This window comes from Pelobates fuscus, chromosome 5, assembly GCF_036172605.1.
Source record: "Pelobates fuscus isolate aPelFus1 chromosome 5, aPelFus1.pri, whole genome shotgun sequence".
In the NCBI taxonomy this organism is placed as follows: domain Eukaryota; kingdom Metazoa; phylum Chordata; class Amphibia; order Anura; family Pelobatidae; genus Pelobates; species Pelobates fuscus.
This window is the reverse complement of record NC_086321.1, coordinates 215,813,018-215,832,306: the sequence shown is the minus strand read 5'-3', so window position 1 is coordinate 215,832,306 and position 19,289 is coordinate 215,813,018. Positions and strand designations below refer to the sequence as shown.

At 44.0% G+C, this 19,289-nt stretch overlaps 1 protein-coding gene across 1 annotated transcript in view; it reads left to right on the top strand.

Annotated features, from left to right (window-relative positions):
• Window positions 1-19,289, top strand: part of PCSK5 (proprotein convertase subtilisin/kexin type 5) — a 399,481-nt gene that overhangs the window by 347,601 nt on the left and 32,591 nt on the right. Inside the window, exons 25-27 of the mRNA XM_063455029.1 lie at window positions 2,507-2,549; window positions 3,793-3,935; window positions 5,098-5,304. Of these exons, the coding sequence (XP_063311099.1) occupies window positions 2,507-2,549; window positions 3,793-3,935; window positions 5,098-5,304 (393 nt within the window). The remainder of the gene's footprint in view (window positions 1-2,506; window positions 2,550-3,792; window positions 3,936-5,097; window positions 5,305-19,289) is intronic.

Genomic DNA, 19,289 nt, shown 5'->3' with positions numbered 1-19,289 from the left:
TGTGTGTCAGAGAGTGCTGTGTGTCAGAGAGTGCTGTGTGTGTCAGAGAGTGCTGTGTGTGTCAGAGAGTGCTGTGTGTGTCAGAGAGTGCTGTGTGTGTGTGAGTGCTGTGTGTGTGTGAGTGCTGTGTGTGTGTGAGTGCTGTGTGTGTGTGAGTGCTGTGTGTGTGTGAGTGCTGTGTGTGTGTGAGTGCTGTGTGTGTGTGAGTGCTGTGTGTGTGTGAGTGCTGTGTGTGTGTGAGTGCTGTGTGTGTGTGAGTGCTGTGTGTGTGTGAGTGCTGTGTGTGTGTGTGCTGTGTGTGTGTGAGTGCTGTGTGTGTGAGACAGTGCTGTGTGTGTGAGACAGGGCTGTGTGTGTGAGACAGGGCTGTGTGTGAGACAGGGCTGTGTGTGAGACAGGGCTGTGTGTGAGACAGGGCTGTGTGTGAGACAGGGCTGTGTGTGAGACAGGGCTGTGTGTGAGACAGGGCTGTGTGTGAGAGTGCTGTGTGTGAGAGTGCTGTGTGTGAGAGTGCTGTGTGTGAGAGTGCTGTGTGTGAGAGTGCTGTGGATGATGGGTGTGAGAGTGCTGCGTGTGATGTGTATGTTAGAGTGCTGTGTGTGAGAGTGCTGTGGATGATGGGTGTGAGAGTGATGTGTATGTTAGAGTGCTGTGTGTGAGAGTGCTGTGGATGATGGGTGTGAGAGTGGTGTGTGTGTTTGGAGGGGTAGATAAAAACAAAAAACAAGTAGGCATTATGTCCCCCCCTCCCTTCTTACCTTTTAGCCTGGGAGGGGGGGACCGGCATGGTGGTATCTGGAAGGGGGGGACCGGCGTGGTGGTATCTGGGATGGGGGACCGGCACGGTGACACCATCCCTGGTGGTCCAGTGGGTGAGTGAACTCTAGCCTGCGGGCTAGAGTTCACTCTCGCGAGATCCGGTCGTTGCCATGGCAACGCTCCGGATCTCGCGAGAGGAACCCGGCGGAGCTGCAAGATAGAGCTCCGCCGGGTCCTCTCCTGGCTCCCTCCCTCTCTCCCTGCTGGCGGCCGGAATATACTGTATGTGGGCCGGTGAGGGAGATCTTTGATCTCCCCACCGGCCCATCATTGAAAACAGCGGGGCCGGCGCTCGGATAGTGCCGGCCCTGCATAGACCGGCAGGGGAGATCCTGGGACTTCCCCTGCCGGCCTCGGCCCCACGGCCATCGCGGCCCACCGGGCATTTGCCCGGTGTGCCCGATGGCCAGTCCGGGCCTGCCCAGACCACTTCAGCTTAATGAAGTGGTCTGGGTGCCAGGTCCAGTTAGGTTTAACCCTTTTTTCTATAAAACATATCAGTTTCAGAGAAACTGCTATGTTTACATTAGGGTTAATCCAGCCTCTAGTGGCTGTCTCATTGACAGCTGCTAGAGGTGCTTCCGCGCTTTTACTGTGATTTATTCCTATGGACTGGCTGAATGCGTGTGCGGCTCATGCGCATTCAGTCTAGGAGGAGGAGAGTCCCCCGCCCGGCGCTGGAGAAAGAGGTAAATGTAACCCCTTCCACCCCCTAGAGCCCGGCGGGAGGAGGGCCCTGAGGGTGGGGGCAACGAGTATGTTTTCCTAGCACTATAGTGGTCCTTTAAGATACTGGTCCCCCCCAAATAATGAAAATAAATCAGCTAAATCTTACCTCCATTTTATTGCTAAAGCCAAGTTGTCCCTGCAGCCTGATCTTCTTCCTCTGACATCACAACCCCTCACCTGAGGGAGATGGGCTGAGGAGAGGACATGGTCGGCACGGAGGGGAAGGGCTGTGCCACCATTGGCTATCTGGTGTCATCATGCTGTTTCTACTGGCGTCAGATGCTAAATTGCACAGAATTCACATTAGCCACCTGGCACTCTAAGTCCAGGCTGACTCATAATGCCCCAATGGTGCTACCAGAAGAGGAGTCACACCTCTGGCAGCACATGGGTTAATCTGTGTATTTTATGTATACACTGCATGTACAGACTCCACACACCAAGAGCACATTAAATTACTGAAATGGTCACAGTGCTTTAGATTAACACTTTAAGGATGTAAACTGTGGCAAGTGTACCAATCATTTGTTTAGCAAGGGCTTCTTTTGTTCTTTTCCTGACTCATTGCATAAAACACATTTGATTGATATAAGGGTAAATCAAGTTCCCTCTGAGTAGGTCTCTCTGAGCCGTAACTATCGTAAGTAAATCATTTTAATTTGTCCATGCGAGTCTCGTCAGTAGAGAGCAAATATAAATTCAGACACATTATGCTTCATTCATTCATCATATGCTGTTTGCAGCATCCTCTGGCCTTCAGCTGCCCTACACTTTTTTTCTGCTGGTGCTAAGGCAAGCTTGGCATTTTCCTAACTGCCGTTAGAAAAGGAAGATATTTTTGTGGTGTTCTACAATAAGCTGAAATAAAAATGTTATTTTAAAAAAAATAATCCATGACTATGTACCGTAATATCTTCTGTATGAGCCTTTCATGTTGTTCCTTTTTTTGTTCTCCTAGATGATCCTTCTATGTGTATTTCCTGCATTGCTGGATATTACATGTAAGTTGTTATTATGCTTTTTAAAGTAAGTTCAATAATACATTATAATATTTAGTGAATATATTATAGCATATTATAATATATGGAGGGTGATATCAAAAGAACACTATAGTGTCAGGAACACAACCATGTATTCATGACCCTATACTGCTAAACCCCCCATTTAGGGTGTTTGGAGGTGTTCCTAGGGGCAATGTAAACACTGCCTTTTCTCTGTAAACACTGCAGGTAAATATTATACTACATTAAGCTGTAGTTGTTCTGTTGACTATAGTGTCCTTTTAATGTACATACAGGTACACTAAACAGGTTCGAATTCACAAGGAAATTGCAAATTTCAGGCTAAAAACATTGTTAGAAAAGAGTAACTGTGAGAAGGCTAAAAAAATATTTTCTTCAAAAACAATGTCTATTAAAAGTCTTAACGGGAAACTATAGTCACCAGAACAACTACAGCTTAATGTAGTTGTTCTGGTGTCTATAGCCTATCCCCTGAAGGCTTTTTATGTAAACACTGCCTTTTCAGAGTAAAGGTGCATTTAAATTACTGCCTAGGAATACCTCTAGTGGCCGTCACTCAAACGGCCACTAGAGGTACTTCCTGCGTCATTGCATCAATGCATCTCTATGAGGAGAAGCTGATTGGCACAGCACTGTATTTTGTCGTGCATGTGCGATAGCCTCCCAATGGATTGGCTAAGATTATGCTGCGATTTGCCATGTATTATAAACTCATGGTCCATTAATCCACAGAATTATTTACCAGAGTGTGAATTGCTGGGCATTCAAAAGGAATCTAAATTTTTAGGCCACAAGCTATGGTTTCAGTTTCGCTATTTTGGTCTAAAATTTGCAATTATCTTAGAATTAATTTTTAATCCTTGACAATTCACAAAGTTAACATTTTCAAAATATGTATGTAGAATATAAGGAAAACATGAATAGTTTTAGATTATATGAGAGCTTTAGGGATACATCAGTGTACTACATGTACTACAGAAACCCTGGAGTAAATATTCCTAGTGGGGTTAACCATAAAGTAACCTTAGGCGACCACATAGTTCACAGGAGTTAGAAACTGACCCGGAACAATAATTTTTCTTGGTCCAATTCACCATCCCTGTGGGAAAAATAGAGTGGGGGTTTGGGGGCAAGCCCGCTGGTGGCTTAGAATCCTCTAGGAATGTAATGCTTCTCTGTGAAACCTTAACTGTTTTGGCTTTTTACAATACTTTCTTTCTAGATATGAAAACTTCTGCTATGATGCTTGTCCTGAGAATACTTACGGTGTCGACTTTTTGATGCGTTGCAATGAGTGTGCTGTGGCTTGTATTAGTTGCACAGAAAACGAATGTATATTGTGTGAAGAAGGGTTCTATCTCCAGAGTAAGTAACTTAATTCTTTGTCTCAAGTAAAGTCAAACTTGCAAACCTTCCTATACACTACACAGTATAATGTTCATTTTGGCAAATAATAGTTCATGTTGCACAACGACTGGTGGTTTAACTGACTGTGACCTTTATGGGCAAAGCAACACAGTCCTCTAGGGTAACAGGTATAGAACAGTCTCTTATGCAAAAATGGTGTGGTTTATTTACAGCGTGCACAAAAATCCATGCAGCAATCAATTTGTTCAAAACTGCAGCACAACAGAAAGGAAAATCTACAAACAAAATCCTAGCTCAAATTCGAGCACTAACTAAACATAAAGTAATGTCCCTTACTAAACCAGGGTAATAAACTACACAAATCAACAAAATAAACATTGGTTTCACCAACCTTTAGCAGTTTGTTTGGTGGTGCTCTGCACAGACCTGCTCTCTCTCTGCAGGTCAGATTGTATCTCTCTCCTCTCTGCTCTGAGACCTGCTATTTAAAGCCTCAGCAGTTGCTAATTGGGCAGGTGAATGAGTACAGACTATGGAGGATTCTGGGTCCTAGATACCTTCCTTCTATTACCCTCCCATAGACTCTGTCACATGACACATAGATTAAGGATATAACTATCTCAGGCTGATGCTACCATTACACAGGAACAGGAAAACAACATGCTTCTTTGATCTAGGATGCCAGCAATCTGTATGTGCATCATATCTGTCTCCAGTGCTCACGTGGCTCAGTCATTTCACACAAAAGGTTTATTCCTTGTGCAGTGAGTTATGCTGAGCTGACAATCACTTAGCAAAATTTAGGTCAAGATGGGCAAAAGAAAAATCTGTAATTGAACACTATCTAACTCAGCTGATTCCAAAGCTAGATTGCTATCTCTCTATGCCCTTGCCACCAGCAAAGTGTTATAATTCAGGTACCGCTAACAGCTAACTTTCTGTTAATATTATGTGACAATGTCTAATGGCTACATTACAGGGTATTAAAATAGATAATAGAATGTATGCTTTCTTTCAGGTACTTTAGTACATGGATTCAGAAAGAGCATTAAATCAATATTGATGTTGGAAATGCAAATATATTTTACTCTGATGGATGTTTCAGATCTGTGTCAGTGTCAGAGAGCTGATTTATATTGGGTTTGCTTTGTCATCACAGATGGGGTTTGTGTGAGTGACTGCGGCTCAAGGTTTTACTCTGATGAATTTGATAGAGAATGTGATACGTGCTATCGAACGTGCGAAACCTGCATAGGACCAGACTACGATGAGTGCACTACTTGCAGAGTTGGCTTTAAGATGGACAGTGGCAGATGTACGAGCACTTTATCAAAGAACCAGCCGAAGGAAGGAACCTACTGGAATGGTATGTCATTGAAAATCATGTAACTTTACTGAAAACATAAAACATGCAAGAACCTGTAATAAATAACCTCATAATACATCTGACAATGGTATGACGTAGAGTCCATCCACAGGGAAGAGCCTACTACTTGCAATGAAAAGCCATTTTTCTTGGCCACTAGTTATACAGTAGGTTCCTTGAGATCTTTAGACATTTTATTTCACAAGGAGGTTTAATGTTTTTATTCACGTGTGTTATTCTGCCAGTTAAATGAGTAGATGGTTCATTTCAGGTAATGGGGCATTAGATGTAGCATTCTTAATATTCCACATTATGGTTCTCAGCTGACAGCTCTCATCCTATAAGTACTGTCTGAAGCTGGCGTGGCACCTGGAAATTCTTGGCACCATAATCACTACAGAGTGCTGCAGTGGTAATAGTGCATATAGTGTCCCTTTCATTCATGTTGATTATTGCAGTTAGTAAAGAAATAAGGTCCTGAGAAAGCTAACCCAGACAGCCAACAATCCCCGTGCTGAATTGACCATTTAAAGATACTTTAAAATTTTGAAAACAAAGCCGAACACTGTATTTCCAATATATATCAAATCTTGCTAACATATGGACAAAGTTACAAAAAGAAGCTGGGAAACGTTCTGAAGCCAAAATCTGCTCACTGTCAGAGAGCAGTTTGTTTGAAACACTGTCAGATTAACTTGAGATCCCCATATATTTTCAAGAAAATAAACACATGCTTCACTGTCCCTTTAAATGAGAGATGAAATGCTGCTTTATATAATTTATATTAAAAGCTTCTATTTTACTGATGGTATTAAACTATATCGGACTTTGTGAGTTATCCTGATAAACTGCATATCAGACTCATACGGACACTAAAGGTTTAGTTTTATTTTTTTTAACTTCTGTGTTTTTTTTTATCTTTTTAGAAAGTTCAATGTAAAACTGAGTAATATAACAGATCATGGCTTTTCTTGTAACGGCTCTCTGACAAGTATAGTTGTGTCACCTTTAGATGACATTTACACAGTGTACGCTAGGGTGATTGAACTTCTCCATTACTGTTTTACTTTTCCTGAAATGTATCTAACTATTTCAGTAAAACACACAATTGCTGTCAACCTGAGATCATGCCTTCTGCAGCACAGCCTTCAAAAGCTGTACTTTGTCTGCAAAAACATAATATGAAGCAGAAAAAATTCCAGTAAGATACAATATACAAGTGATTAATATATATTTCAATAATATAGATTTTATATTATTTTATTTTAACAGGCAGATTAGTATGTTATTATGTATTTATGTCAGTGGGAAATCCTGTACTATTTCTCTATAATGCACGGTTTGACTGTCACATGCAGTATTAGCCAGAGTTTGCTGTCAGTGTCAGGACATACATGTCTCAGTCTACTCCAGATTGATTTGAGTTAAAGGAACAGTCAGGGCACCATAACATCTCCCTCGATTATGGTGCCAGGAGGTCCCTGGTTCTTCCTAAATTTTATGAGTTAAGCTGTTCACAAACGGTTTAACCCCTAAGCTGGGTCTTCAGCACATCCGCTTTTCGAAAATCAGCTAGAGGAAGCCACGGACTGCCACCGCGCAGGGGTGCCACTGATTGGTTCAGATCGGTCAGCAGACACTCTAAGCAAATGAGTAAGCTCTCTGTTTTTAAGCCTTTTTTTTTTTTTATAAATATCGAGCTACTGGATACTGGACCCCAAGGAAACCACCCTCCTGCTGCTAAACAGTAAATAAAATGGAGTGTGGCCAAAAAAACCAAAAACACCTTGTTGTGTGTATATACCAGTATGTAACAGTGTGATTTTGTGTGTGTGTGTGTGTTTACAGCATTTTGTGTGTATGTATGTTTCATGTGTAGCAGTGTGTATGGCTGATTTGTGCATTGGGGTCTGCTTTTCTATGTGTGTGTTTTGGCAGTGTGTGTGTCGAGCAGTGTGTATTGGTTTCTGTCAGAGTTATTCACTAAATTCTGAATGACACAGTAGTGAACAGGGCAAAACCATTTAAGTGGCCATTCAGACTGCAATATCCAGATATTACTCTCCCTATTTACCAATGTCTGAATTTTGCAATTCAGGTCTCAACAGTCAATAAGATCCCCATATTACTGTAAGAGAGGTCTAAATCTGCGAAATATTTAAAACTAGCGCCTGAATAACCATTGTGGCCCAGGCGCTAAAAAAAGGCCCCATCCCATATGAATGAGGCCTTTCAAATAAAAGGGAGGGTAATAGTCCTCTCCCCCCCCCCCCCCCTCCCAGTCCCCCACCCGTCAGTATTGGGTGGGGGAGATTTGAATAATAATGGGGGGTGGACAGATCACTTTCCATCCCCCTGCTCCCAAATATGGACAGTGGGTGTTGGCTATTATAATATAAGGGACAGACCTACCTGCCCCTCTTCCATTGGCCACAGATACAGGCTCTAATATTAATATTTAAGGTAGTCCTAATGTCCTTTGTCCAACCCCCTCCCGTTGACATTGGGGCATTAGCGGTATAGCCCTTATACAGCCCTTACTATTGTATCACATGGCCATCCAATCAGAGCACTCTTACAGCTAAGTCAGATATTAGGTCCTTCACCATAAATATTATTATTAGGGGCCCAGAAAATGGGTGGGGGCTGGGGCAGACACTATGTTCTCTCCTTTATAATAGCCCCCACCCACTGGCTATGGTCTTTTTTTTTTTTTCGGCAATGGCTGCCCAGTTGCTAGTTTGAATATTTAACAAATATGCCTTCATTTGCTGAATGGCAGGTGGGGGCAAAGGAAGGTTTTAAACCTCCCTTTTAGTAATATGGCATTCTTATTGACTGCATAGGCTTTTTGTTTATATATTGTTTTACTTTTTTAACGTTACGGCGACTAGCAAGCGGTTAAATAACCCTTGCACTCACAATGGTTATTTGACAATTTGTCCCAGGGCTGCTAGCGATGCCAGTGGGCAAATAGTACTTAAAATTAGCATTCACTTGCATAAAAGCCTTCCAGATGCATCCGTTTCCGAATTTCATTAAAACTCGTGCTTTGTAAATATTCCGAATCCTATACTTTGTGTGGGATTCAAATGTGAAAGAACAGATTTTAATGATGCATATTTACTCGGGCTGACAGTATTTGTCTTAAGTAAATTTGAATATTACCACTGTGCCGAAATTCAGTAATTTACGTCAGATTTTGTCCATCACGACAAAATCTGGTGTTTAGTAAATACCCCTGTGTGTATCCTATGAATGTGTCTGGGAAAAGTACCTGCATGTGTCTGGAAATGTGTAAGATATATATATATATATATATATATATATATATATATGTATATATATATATATATATATATATATATGTTGAGATGGCCCTGGTACAAGAAGTTTTTTGGGCCCCCATCTAGCGTAAGGGTGGCCAAAAGGTAGATCCCCATCTGTCGTCTAACTCCAAGGTTTGTATTTGGACGTACTGTTGCCAATGGAATGCTATGATGTTTGAATGCAGGGTTGTTTGAATGTTTTTTTGGCTTTTAAATGTAGGTGTAAATTTGTATGTAGTGTTGGTGTTTGAGTGAAGAGGTATTTTGTTATATAATGTTGGTGTGTGTTTGCATGTAATGTTTGTGTTTGATTGCATGAGTGTGTTTGTATGCAGTTTTGGCTTTTAAATGCAGGGTTACATTGTTTGTAGTATTGGGGTTTAAATGAAGAGGTGTGTTTGTATATAATTTTGGTATTTGAATGCAGGGATGTGTTAGTATGTAATGTTTGCGTTGGATTGCAGGGGTGTGTTTGCATGTAGTGTTGATGTTTGCTGTGATATACACATACACTGCCACTTACATACGTAATTACACAGATAGCCATTGACACACAGATAGACATTGACAAATACAGACACACTAACACACAGATATGCACATATACGCACACACTCAGATACACACTGACACATATATACACACATAGAAGTCATAATATGTATATTTTTAGCAAGTCTCCTGTTCACATGCCTATTGTGTGTGGGTGGGTGGCTTCTCTAGGGTCCTGCTGCCGACTGATGGCTGAGGCTGATAAACAGGCTCTATTATTCCTTTCCAACCCCTTCTCCTGTGTCATCCTCCCAGCACTGAGGATCCGACTGGAGTCTGGTCGCACTGTTAAAGAGTCCATGTTTAGAAATGCTCATTTGTTGTATCCAAGTGCATGAGCCACCCGGTGGGCACCCCCCACTGTGCAGAGCCAGATTCAGTCCCACAAGAGGCCTCCTCAACACAGAAATACTGCAGACAGCCCTGACTGACAGTACAGATACAGAGCCAAACCCCCACAAGCAGACTCTCTCAATGTACACACAGAACCACACACAGTATGTCATCCAGCCCCCTTTACAAAGGCCACATATGTACATAACACTCAGAATATTACAAACAGATCACACAAATACACAATAACATACACACATATATTCAAATTAGCAAAGCAGCTACAACACCCATACATAACACAACTAAAATATGTCAAGATACACACATGCTAATTTAAAAATAGGACCGGCACTCCAAACAAATTCAAGTAAATTCTTACTTTGGCACAGTGCCGCTAAACGGTTGCCAAACCCTGGTCTATAGGATTACCTATACAAGCCAGAGTGTGTTGGATTGTAGAGAGCAGACCAACTTCATATATTTCTTGCTCATGTCGATGGGTATGCATGCCTGTAATAATAATAAGAAGAAGAAAAACTACTAATAGTTCTCCAGCAACACTGCTTGGCCACCAAAAAGAAAACAACCTTTGAAGCATCTGCTCCATTCCAGTTTCCATTTGTGTATAAAATATTATGAACATTTTCCAATCTGTCTCACAGACAGATTGCAATTCTTTTCTTTGCAGGGTGCTCTAGACTTCTGCACCAGTCTGATAAGCGTAATCTTCACTCTCTTCTGTAGCTGGTGTGAGAATAAAATTACAGATTTCTACCCTGAATAGACTTCAAATGTACAGTATGTGTGGAAAATACAGAAATGCAGTAGATCTGCGACCTTCTATCTGCTTGATTATAAATCCTCTCTCATTCGACCAGCTTTTGGTAACAGTTCAAATGTTTTTTTATAGGGACACTTTAAATACTGTAACTGCTTCGTCTAGTTTAAGTGGCCTTAGTGTATGGCACATCCTTTCAATCAGTGTTAAACCACGCTTAATGGTGTAATGCTAAATGAGATTCCCCTAGCAACTTGGTCCCCTTTGCGCTATCAGTTGACCACTTTAAGCCTATCACAGCTTCCCATTGCTTTTATGTAATCTCCGCCCTAGCAATACCTCTGGTGGGGGCTGAGCTGTGGGCGGTCAGGAATCCTCATTCAGCTTTACACTGGAAATTGTTTATCATTGAAGGGAATCTTTCAAAATACAATGAAGGGGCACACTATGATTACAGCACCGGTGTGGTGGAATCTCAGTAAAAATAAATTTACTAGGACAAGATTGCCACATGGTATGTGCATTTGCATATGTTGATGTACCAGTTAAGTCAGTTACACGTAGCTAAGATACAATCAGTAGTGTAAGGAGCATAAGTAGGAATACAGGATATACGAGTATTTCTCCTCCTCCATTGTGCTGGGCAAGCCATGTGGTCAAACAGGATTTTAGTCTCTATTCGGTTGATTAGATAAGAGTATGTGTAGGTTGAACTGATTATGGGAGGAGCTACATGCCTATATAAGGGACCTACACTGTATGATCAGGACTCAGACTTTGCTGTTTTTTGGTGACATTAGTCCCTCTGAGTCCCGGTCGGTGAATCGAATAAAGAATCTCTTCCTTCCTGAAGAAACCTGTGTCCATCTCTCTGTGCTTGGCTTCCGTCAGTTTCTCCGGTATCACCGGGGGAAACATTACTATTGAACAGGGGCCGGTCGGGTGTCGCGGTTATTTAAGACCGCGACCGGGCCAAAGTAATGTTGGTCGGCTGGGTGGAAGTGACAGCCTGTGTATCTGTGTCATGGTGTGAGCATGTATCAATGTTTGTGTGTGTCAGGGTGCATGTGTGTATATGTCAGTGTGTATCTACATGTGTGTATGTTTTGGCGTCTATATGAATTTGCGTGTATGTGTCTGTGTATTTATATGCATCTGTGTGTTAATGTGCATAAATATCTGTGTAAGTATGCATGTATATAGAAAGCAAGAAATAGGACTAGAAAGTCCTGGGCAGGAGAGTAATAGAATGGGGAAGGGATCCCTACCTTTAATAATCCTAAGGGAAGACAGAGTAAAATAGGACAGGAAAAAATAGGGAGACTGAGGTAATAAGAGGAATGTGTAGTTACACATCCAAAAAACAAAATCAATATCCAGCTGAGAAAACTGCCTTACAGGTCCTCTAACTGGGATACAAGTCTAGGCTGCGTGTGATCTAAGCCTCATGGATAGAATAAACAGGTAGACAGAGGTACAATAGCAAAAAACTGGGCTAAAATAAAGAGGTGAAGAGACCTCTATAGGGGGATAACCACCCAAAACTACACCCAGACAGGAACCACTGGTAATAATTTGCTGTCTCTATTTACCACGGCACTGTGGAGAACCTCTAGTGCCTACCCGAACCTTCTCCCTGCCTGTCCTAGTAGCTAAAAGAATTAAATTAAATCAATCCATAAGTGCTACAAAAAATAAAATAAATGATTAAGCAAAATAAATAAAGTATGCATGTATGTATGTGGTAGTGTATGCGCATACATCCAAGCAGTCAAACACCAGCACAACATACAAGCACACGCCTGCAATCTAACACAGATATTACATACAAACACAGCCCTGCATTAAACTAAAAAAAAAAATACAAACACACCCCTTCACTCAAACACAAATACTTCACCCAAATGTACATCTGCATTTTAAAGTGAACATTATATTCAGACACACCCCTGCAATCAAACGAAAACATTACATACAAACACACCCCTGTATTAAAACACAATAACTATATACAAGCACCCCTTCAAACACTGTACATTACACTATAGTGCCAGTAAATGCCGCAACGCTGTACGGATATACAACCTAGAAATTTTTACTTGGGTTGCCTTGGAAAAATACTAAAATATTAGGGGGCACCTTAAACCTAAAAAGTTTGGGAACCACTGATATAGCACAAACAAAATCCTACAAAAAAAATAAAACACATGTACAACATACCACCACCAATGTTTCAGCGTAACCAAATACCTTTCTCAAGGGACCAATCATGGAATCCACTCATAATATACAGCCTAAAGAACAGCTGATGGCTATTAGAGCAATTCTCAATGGAGAGCGACCATGATGTCATCACGTGCACAATTGTGAGAATACTAACATGTAATTACTGATTCAAAAATAAAGCAAAATATAGTATAACTATTTACTCAGACATCCATGCCCAAATCCGTGAAAACAAACGTTTTAAAAGGCATACAAAAGATGCATACATTATAGACGTGACCCAAAAGTCTTTTTATATTATATAAACATCTATCCACCAAAGGAACACAGAAACTCTATTAGCATGTTGAAAATAATGAATACATTTGAAAAACATAGATTTTATTAAAGACATGGAGGCTCCTATTATGCATATCTATTTCTTTATTACTCTCAGCAGCAAAGAAATCGAGATAAATAAATAACTGAAATGAACCAAAAAATACAGTGCTCAAGCAACCAATCACATAACACAGGAAGTGACTATAATATGCTTGAAGCACCCACAATCCCTCTCTTTCTTTGCTGCTCTCAGACCAGTTAAGTACACATGTTCTGCTCTGTGCCTAGTATTGAATTGTTTTATACTGATTTTCTTGTGTTATTGTTTGTTTGCTCCTAGTTATAGCCCTTGGGCTTATTAGGAGCCTACTGCTTTTACTTTGATTTCGTATTATATTATCCGTTTGTTTAATTTTCTCCCCCTGTGGTGTGCTCCCCTGGGGGCTGTTATTGCCACGTGCGGCAGTGCCGCCACCCGCCCTCTCCCCTCCCTACCGCAGACTGCGGGTGGCCGTGGGGAATCCCCTGCATCAGACCCTTCGGGCACACGCCGGTGAGCCTCCGCTTAGCTCAGCGGCGGCTCCCGAGCGTGTGAAGGTCGGGCCGCGCTGCTACTGCGCGCGCGCCACTTCCCCCACTCTCTCCGGCTGTCTCACCTCCCTGCCTCGTGCGGCGGCCATCTTTCCTCGTCCCGATCTCGTTCCTCTGGCGGGTCACTCCTGCAGGCACCCAGTGCCCGCTCTCCTCTCTCTGGACACACCACTGTGGGGTAGGTTTCTGCTTTTTTGTATTGTATCATTTGCTCTGTGCTATGTGAACTTTTAATGCTGGTTCATTTGCCTTCATTTTCATTGATTTTTTCATTCCTGTTCCTATCTGTTCTGTCCCCTTTTTGGGTTAATAAACCCTAACCACTTTTCCTTTTGTTTTCTCCAGAATACTTATATTTCTGTCTCTATTTTATTTCAGATTGCCTGTCATTTTTGCCAATAATTTTATTCCTCACCTGCAATCATGCAGGATAAGGGTGATGGCCCTGAGGGCCACATTGATGAGTTCCATCAGGGGGTCCCTGAGGAACAGACCGTGTCTGAGGAGTTCCAAGCCCTGCTGGACTCCACCATGGCATCTTCTCTTCAGAGAGCGCTCGCCTCCGCTATGGGGGCTATGTCCTCCTCCTTTTCCAAGACTCTAGCACAATCTCTTTTGCTGCCCCAGGTAGCTACCCCTACCCTACTGGGAGCGGGTCCTGAAGGCCAAACACCTCTCCTCCCACTCCATGACGCAGGTTATACCTGCCCTGACGGACTCGCCTGAGGCAGTCACAGATGGCGCGCTACCACCGCGCAAAAGAGCCCCTGGTCAGGCAAAAACGTCCAGATTATGGAAACGGGCTAGATCCCGTGAGGAAAGGTCGGAGAGCGACCGGAGTGAGGAGGATGACTATGAGGAAATGGATTATGCCTCTTATGATGAGGCCGGCTCGGAGGAGGGAGCTCCCCCTGCCGCAGCATCCCGTACTGGGGGCGCTACTCCTGCTAAGGGTGTTGCTGCCCAGGGGGCGAGCGGCGGCGCAGTGCTCCTGGATCCGCAGGGTAACCCCCTGTTTGATCCGGACGACCTGCGTCATCCTCGCTCAGCTGAGCATATTGCCCGCTATATTGCGCACAGGATGCGCACGCCACTCTCTAAGGAGGGTCGCAGTAAGCTGCGGGCGGAATGCCCTAGACCTTCAGTCCCAGGATCGGCGTGTAAGACGCCCGAGGTCGATCCTCAGATTGCACAATTTCTTAATAAATCGGGCTGGAAACAGAAGAAGGGCCTAGATTTCTCCCTGAGACACTGCCAGGACAAGATAATGGACACTCTTGGTCCACTGTCTAAGGCCTATGAGGTGTTGGAAGCCACCTAAGCAGGTGAGGCGGAACTTGATCTAGATGTGGCGATTGGCTGGGTACAGCGTGCCACTTGCCTGCTAGGCAATGCCAACATGGCCGTATCGGCTGAGCGCAGGAAAGCGATCCTGCTAAAAATTGACCCGAAATTGGCTACCATGGCCATACCAGAACCAGGTCCCTCGGCTGAGGGGATGTTGTTTGGCGATACTTTTGTCAGAGACTTGGGGTCTTACGTGAAAACTTTCACCGCCATCGATAAGGCCCAGGCTAACATGAAGAGGGTGTTTTCCTCTAGAGTTTTTGGAGGGGCTGGGCGCAAGGCCAAGGATTCCGGGGTTCGTTTCAAGCCAAGAGAGGCTCCTTCTTCCCTTCAAAGAATTTCCAGGAGCCCAGACCGGCTCCGTTCTTCCCCTCCAGAGGGAGACCCTGGAACTCCCGCTATCCGAGAGGTGCCTCGTCGGGCAGACGCCCTTATGGTGAGTACCCCTTTTTTCCCTCATACGCAAGAGCGGGTGGCTGGCAGATTGGCCCAGTTTTACGAGGCGTGGGCTGCCTTGACAACAGATGCTTGGGTTCTCCAAACAGTGCGGGGTTACCATATAGACTTTGTGTCCATGCCTGTTCAGCTCTCTGTCCCCAGGGAACTGTCACTCGCTCGAGATCAAGAATAATTGATCTCCTCGGAGATCATGGAACTTCGCACCAAGGGTGCAATACAAGAGGTCCCGTTTTCTCAACCGGGGTTTACGAGCAACCTCTTTTTGGTCCCAAAGAAAGGAGGAGGTGTACGTCCATTCATCAACCTCCGCCCCCTCAACGCCTTTCTTCAATATCGACATTTCCAGATGGAAGGCATCCATTGTCTTCGAGACCTCCTACAGGAGTCCGACTGGCTGGCCAAACTGGACCTCAAGGACGCTTATTTTACGGTTCCTATAACCACGGACCACAGAGATTTCCTCCAGTTCACCTGGAAAGGGAGACGATGGAAGTTTACTTGTCTGCCATTCGGACTCTCCTCGGCGCCCTGGTGCTTCACCAAGGTCATGAAGCCGGTAGTGTCCTTCCTCCGGAGCCGTGGAGTGCGTCTGATTATATATTTAGACGACATCTTACTGATGGCTCAATCAAAAGAGCAATTACGGGTTCATGTCTCATGGAATATGTCCTTGCTCCAGAATCTAGGTTTTCTCATCAATTGGGAAAAATCGGTGTTGGATCCCACCCAATCGATAGAATTCCTGGGGTTTACAGTGGATTCCATCCAGCAGTTCCTATTCCTTCCGGAGTCCAAGATGAAGGCCATCAAGAAGGAGATCAGACGTACGTTACGTGCAGACGACCTCTGTATCCGGCATCTGGCGAGGGTGATTGGCCTATTGACTGCTTCAATACAGGCGATATTTCCTGGGCCTCTCCATTATCGGGCCCTTCAACGATTAAAGGGCTCTCACCTGCGCGCAGGCCAATCTTACGAGATGAGAGTGAGGCTGGACGACGAGTCCAGAGACGAACTGACCTGGTGGCTGGCCCACATGGACGCCTGGAACGGGAGAGCCATATTCGGATCCGTCCCGGACATCGTGATAGAGTCCGATGCCAGCTTACATGACTGGGGTGCACGTTGTGGAACCGCGTCTACCGGAGGCAGATGGTCAGATCAAGAGCAAACGCTCCACATCAATTGCCTGGACCTATTGAAAGGGGCATTCGCTATTCGTAGCCTTACACCAGAACGTGCGAATTGTTGTGTGATGCTCAGGATGGACAACGTGTCGGCGGTGCGTTACATCAACCACCTGGGAGTCACGAAATTGCGCATGCTAGCTCTCATGGCAAAAGACTTCTGGCGGTTCTGCCTTTGCAACAACATTTCCGTGCAGGCGGAACATATACCGGGACTAGACAACTCAACGGCCGATTGGAACTCACGTTACTTGAAAGACTCTGGAGATTGGCACTTACACACTGCGGCCTTCCAGGGATTGGATCTACTTTGGGGCCCATTTGAAGTGGACCTTTTCGCGTCCCGTCTCAACACGCAAGTGTCGAAGTTTTTCAGTTGGAGACCAGATCCGGCAGCAGTGGCGACGGATGCGTTCCTTCAGGAATGGCTGAATGCTCGACTTTACGCCTTTCCCCCGTTCAATCTGATAGTTCGCACGCTGCCGAAACTGGCTCGACACGGCTGCTCGATGGTGTTGATCGCGCCACTGTGGCGGTCTCGACCTTGGTTCCCTCGGTTACTGGAGTTGACGTCAGATTACCCACGACTAATACCAACCTTCCCGAATCTCCTGAGGGATCCGGATGGCAACTCGCACGAGTTAGTGGATCGCGGCCTTCTACGTCTAATGGCATGGCCCCTTTCAGGGGACCCTGGACTATCGCGGGAGTTCCGCAATCAACTCTCGACCTCCTCGACAATGCACGGGCACCAGGTACTCAAGTGGCATACCGATCCGCCTGGCGAATCTGGTCTAGTTGGTGCGTGGGACGGTCAGTGGATCCCGTATCTGCCCCTTTGCATATGATCATGGAATTCCTTACTGGGATGTTTGAATCATCTTGGTATCCAAATCAAGATCTGACACTGAAACAGCTGTCGGCTAAGGTGGTCATGCTGTTATGTTTGATTTCTTGTAAGAGGGTTTCGGATGTTCAAGCACTTGACTGGAATGCCATTGCGTTTACCCCGGAAGGCATCTCCTTTAACATATCCAGCAGGACGAAGTCGGCTTCAAAAGTGTTCGTCTACCCTAGATTCCAGGCTCTCTGTCCAGTTGAATGCCTTCAGGCCTATCTAGAGGTTACTCGACCGTTGCAATCCCCGGATTTATGCCCCTTGTTCATTTTGTTTCGAGCCCCACACCTTCCGGTGTCTACCCCTACGTTGGCAAGATGGGTACGGGAGTTGTTGACTCTGGCCGGGATCGATACGTCCAGATTCACCCCTCATTCAGTCTGTGGAGCTATGGCCTCCAAGGCTTCGGCTATGGGCTGCCGCTTGGAAGATATTCTACGTGCAGCGGATTGGTCACGGGAATCGACTTTTCGTGATTTCTACTTCAGGCCGATTGACCATTTTGCATCTCAAGTGGTTTCTAAGCTTTGAACTTGCATAATAGGAGCCTCCGTTTCTTTAATAAAATTCCCAGATTTTACTATTAACATGACGTGAAGTCATGATTTTATTAAAGACACGGAGGCGAGTATTATTCCCACCCACCGGTTGTGGTTGGAAATGGGCTGGTATGGTAAGTTTCTCTATTGGAAGTTTTTTGTTCCAATGTTTCAGTATCTGACATTATATGTATTGGAGATATGCGTTTATTCTACCGCTTGATATATTAACATATTTTAGGTGTGGGGAGTTGGGCTTAACTTAGTGATTTAATTGATTGTCGGTATGCACATACAGTTTGGAGCCCAGATATTACCATATTTTTTCTATGTCTCCCTTACCCTGAATTTCTAGTGATTTCCATGTTGGAGATGCTGTTGGCTATGTTAGCTGAAGTTGGATTTTCTACGTTTTGGTCTTCGTTATCCGCAAGAAAGAGGGGGATTGTGGGTACTTCAAGCATATTGTAGTCACTTCCTGTGTTATGTGATTGGTTGCTTGAGCACTGTATTTGTTTGTTCATTTCAGTTATTTATTTATCTCTATTTCTTTGCTGCTGAGAGTAATAAAGAAAGAGATATGCATAATACTCGTCTTTAATAAAATCATGGCTTTACGTCATGTTAATAGTAAAATCTGGGAATTTCGTCATTTATCAACTGTTCTGACAACGTAAGGAAACATTTTTTTGACCATATTTAAGCTATTAAGTTGCCACTAGCAGCATGGCAACCTTTTCACTGTTGGTTTTATTTCACTCACAATTTTATATTTTGACAAAATGGAAGAATGCATATTTTCTGTTTGAAATTTGTACTTTATATTATTCATTATAATTAGTTTGTACTAAAGAAAATAAATATTTAATACATTTGTTTTATTTATTTATTTTTTAAAAAGCATGGTATGTTGCTGCCATCTAGTGCACATTTTGCAGTTTACAGACACATTTAAAAGGCTGGTGTATGAACCTTAACCACTTTGAGGAAGTGTTGATTATTATTATTATTATTATTATTATTATTATTGTCATTTATATAGTGCCAACAGATTCCACATATGGCATTAGTCAGCAGGTGGATGGAATCCTTTTTTAATTAATGAGTCAGTTTGTGCTCTGGCAGTAAAAAGAGAGAAGAAACTACAGGGCTGCATTCATTAATGACATAGTACCAGGGCCGGCGCGTCCATAAGGCGGCACAGGCGGCGCCTTAAAGCGCACAGGCTCTGGGGGCGCAAGATTTCAGTGACCGGCAGCTCTCCCTCCTGCCAGGCCACCATCTCGACCCCCGGCGCTGCGTGCGGTAGTGCTGAGATCAGATGCGGCGAGGGAGCTCTAATCTCACCGCTCTGCTCCCTCGCGCGCTGTCTGCTGATACCGCGGGAGCCAGAATATGACGTCATATTCCGGCTCCCGCGGC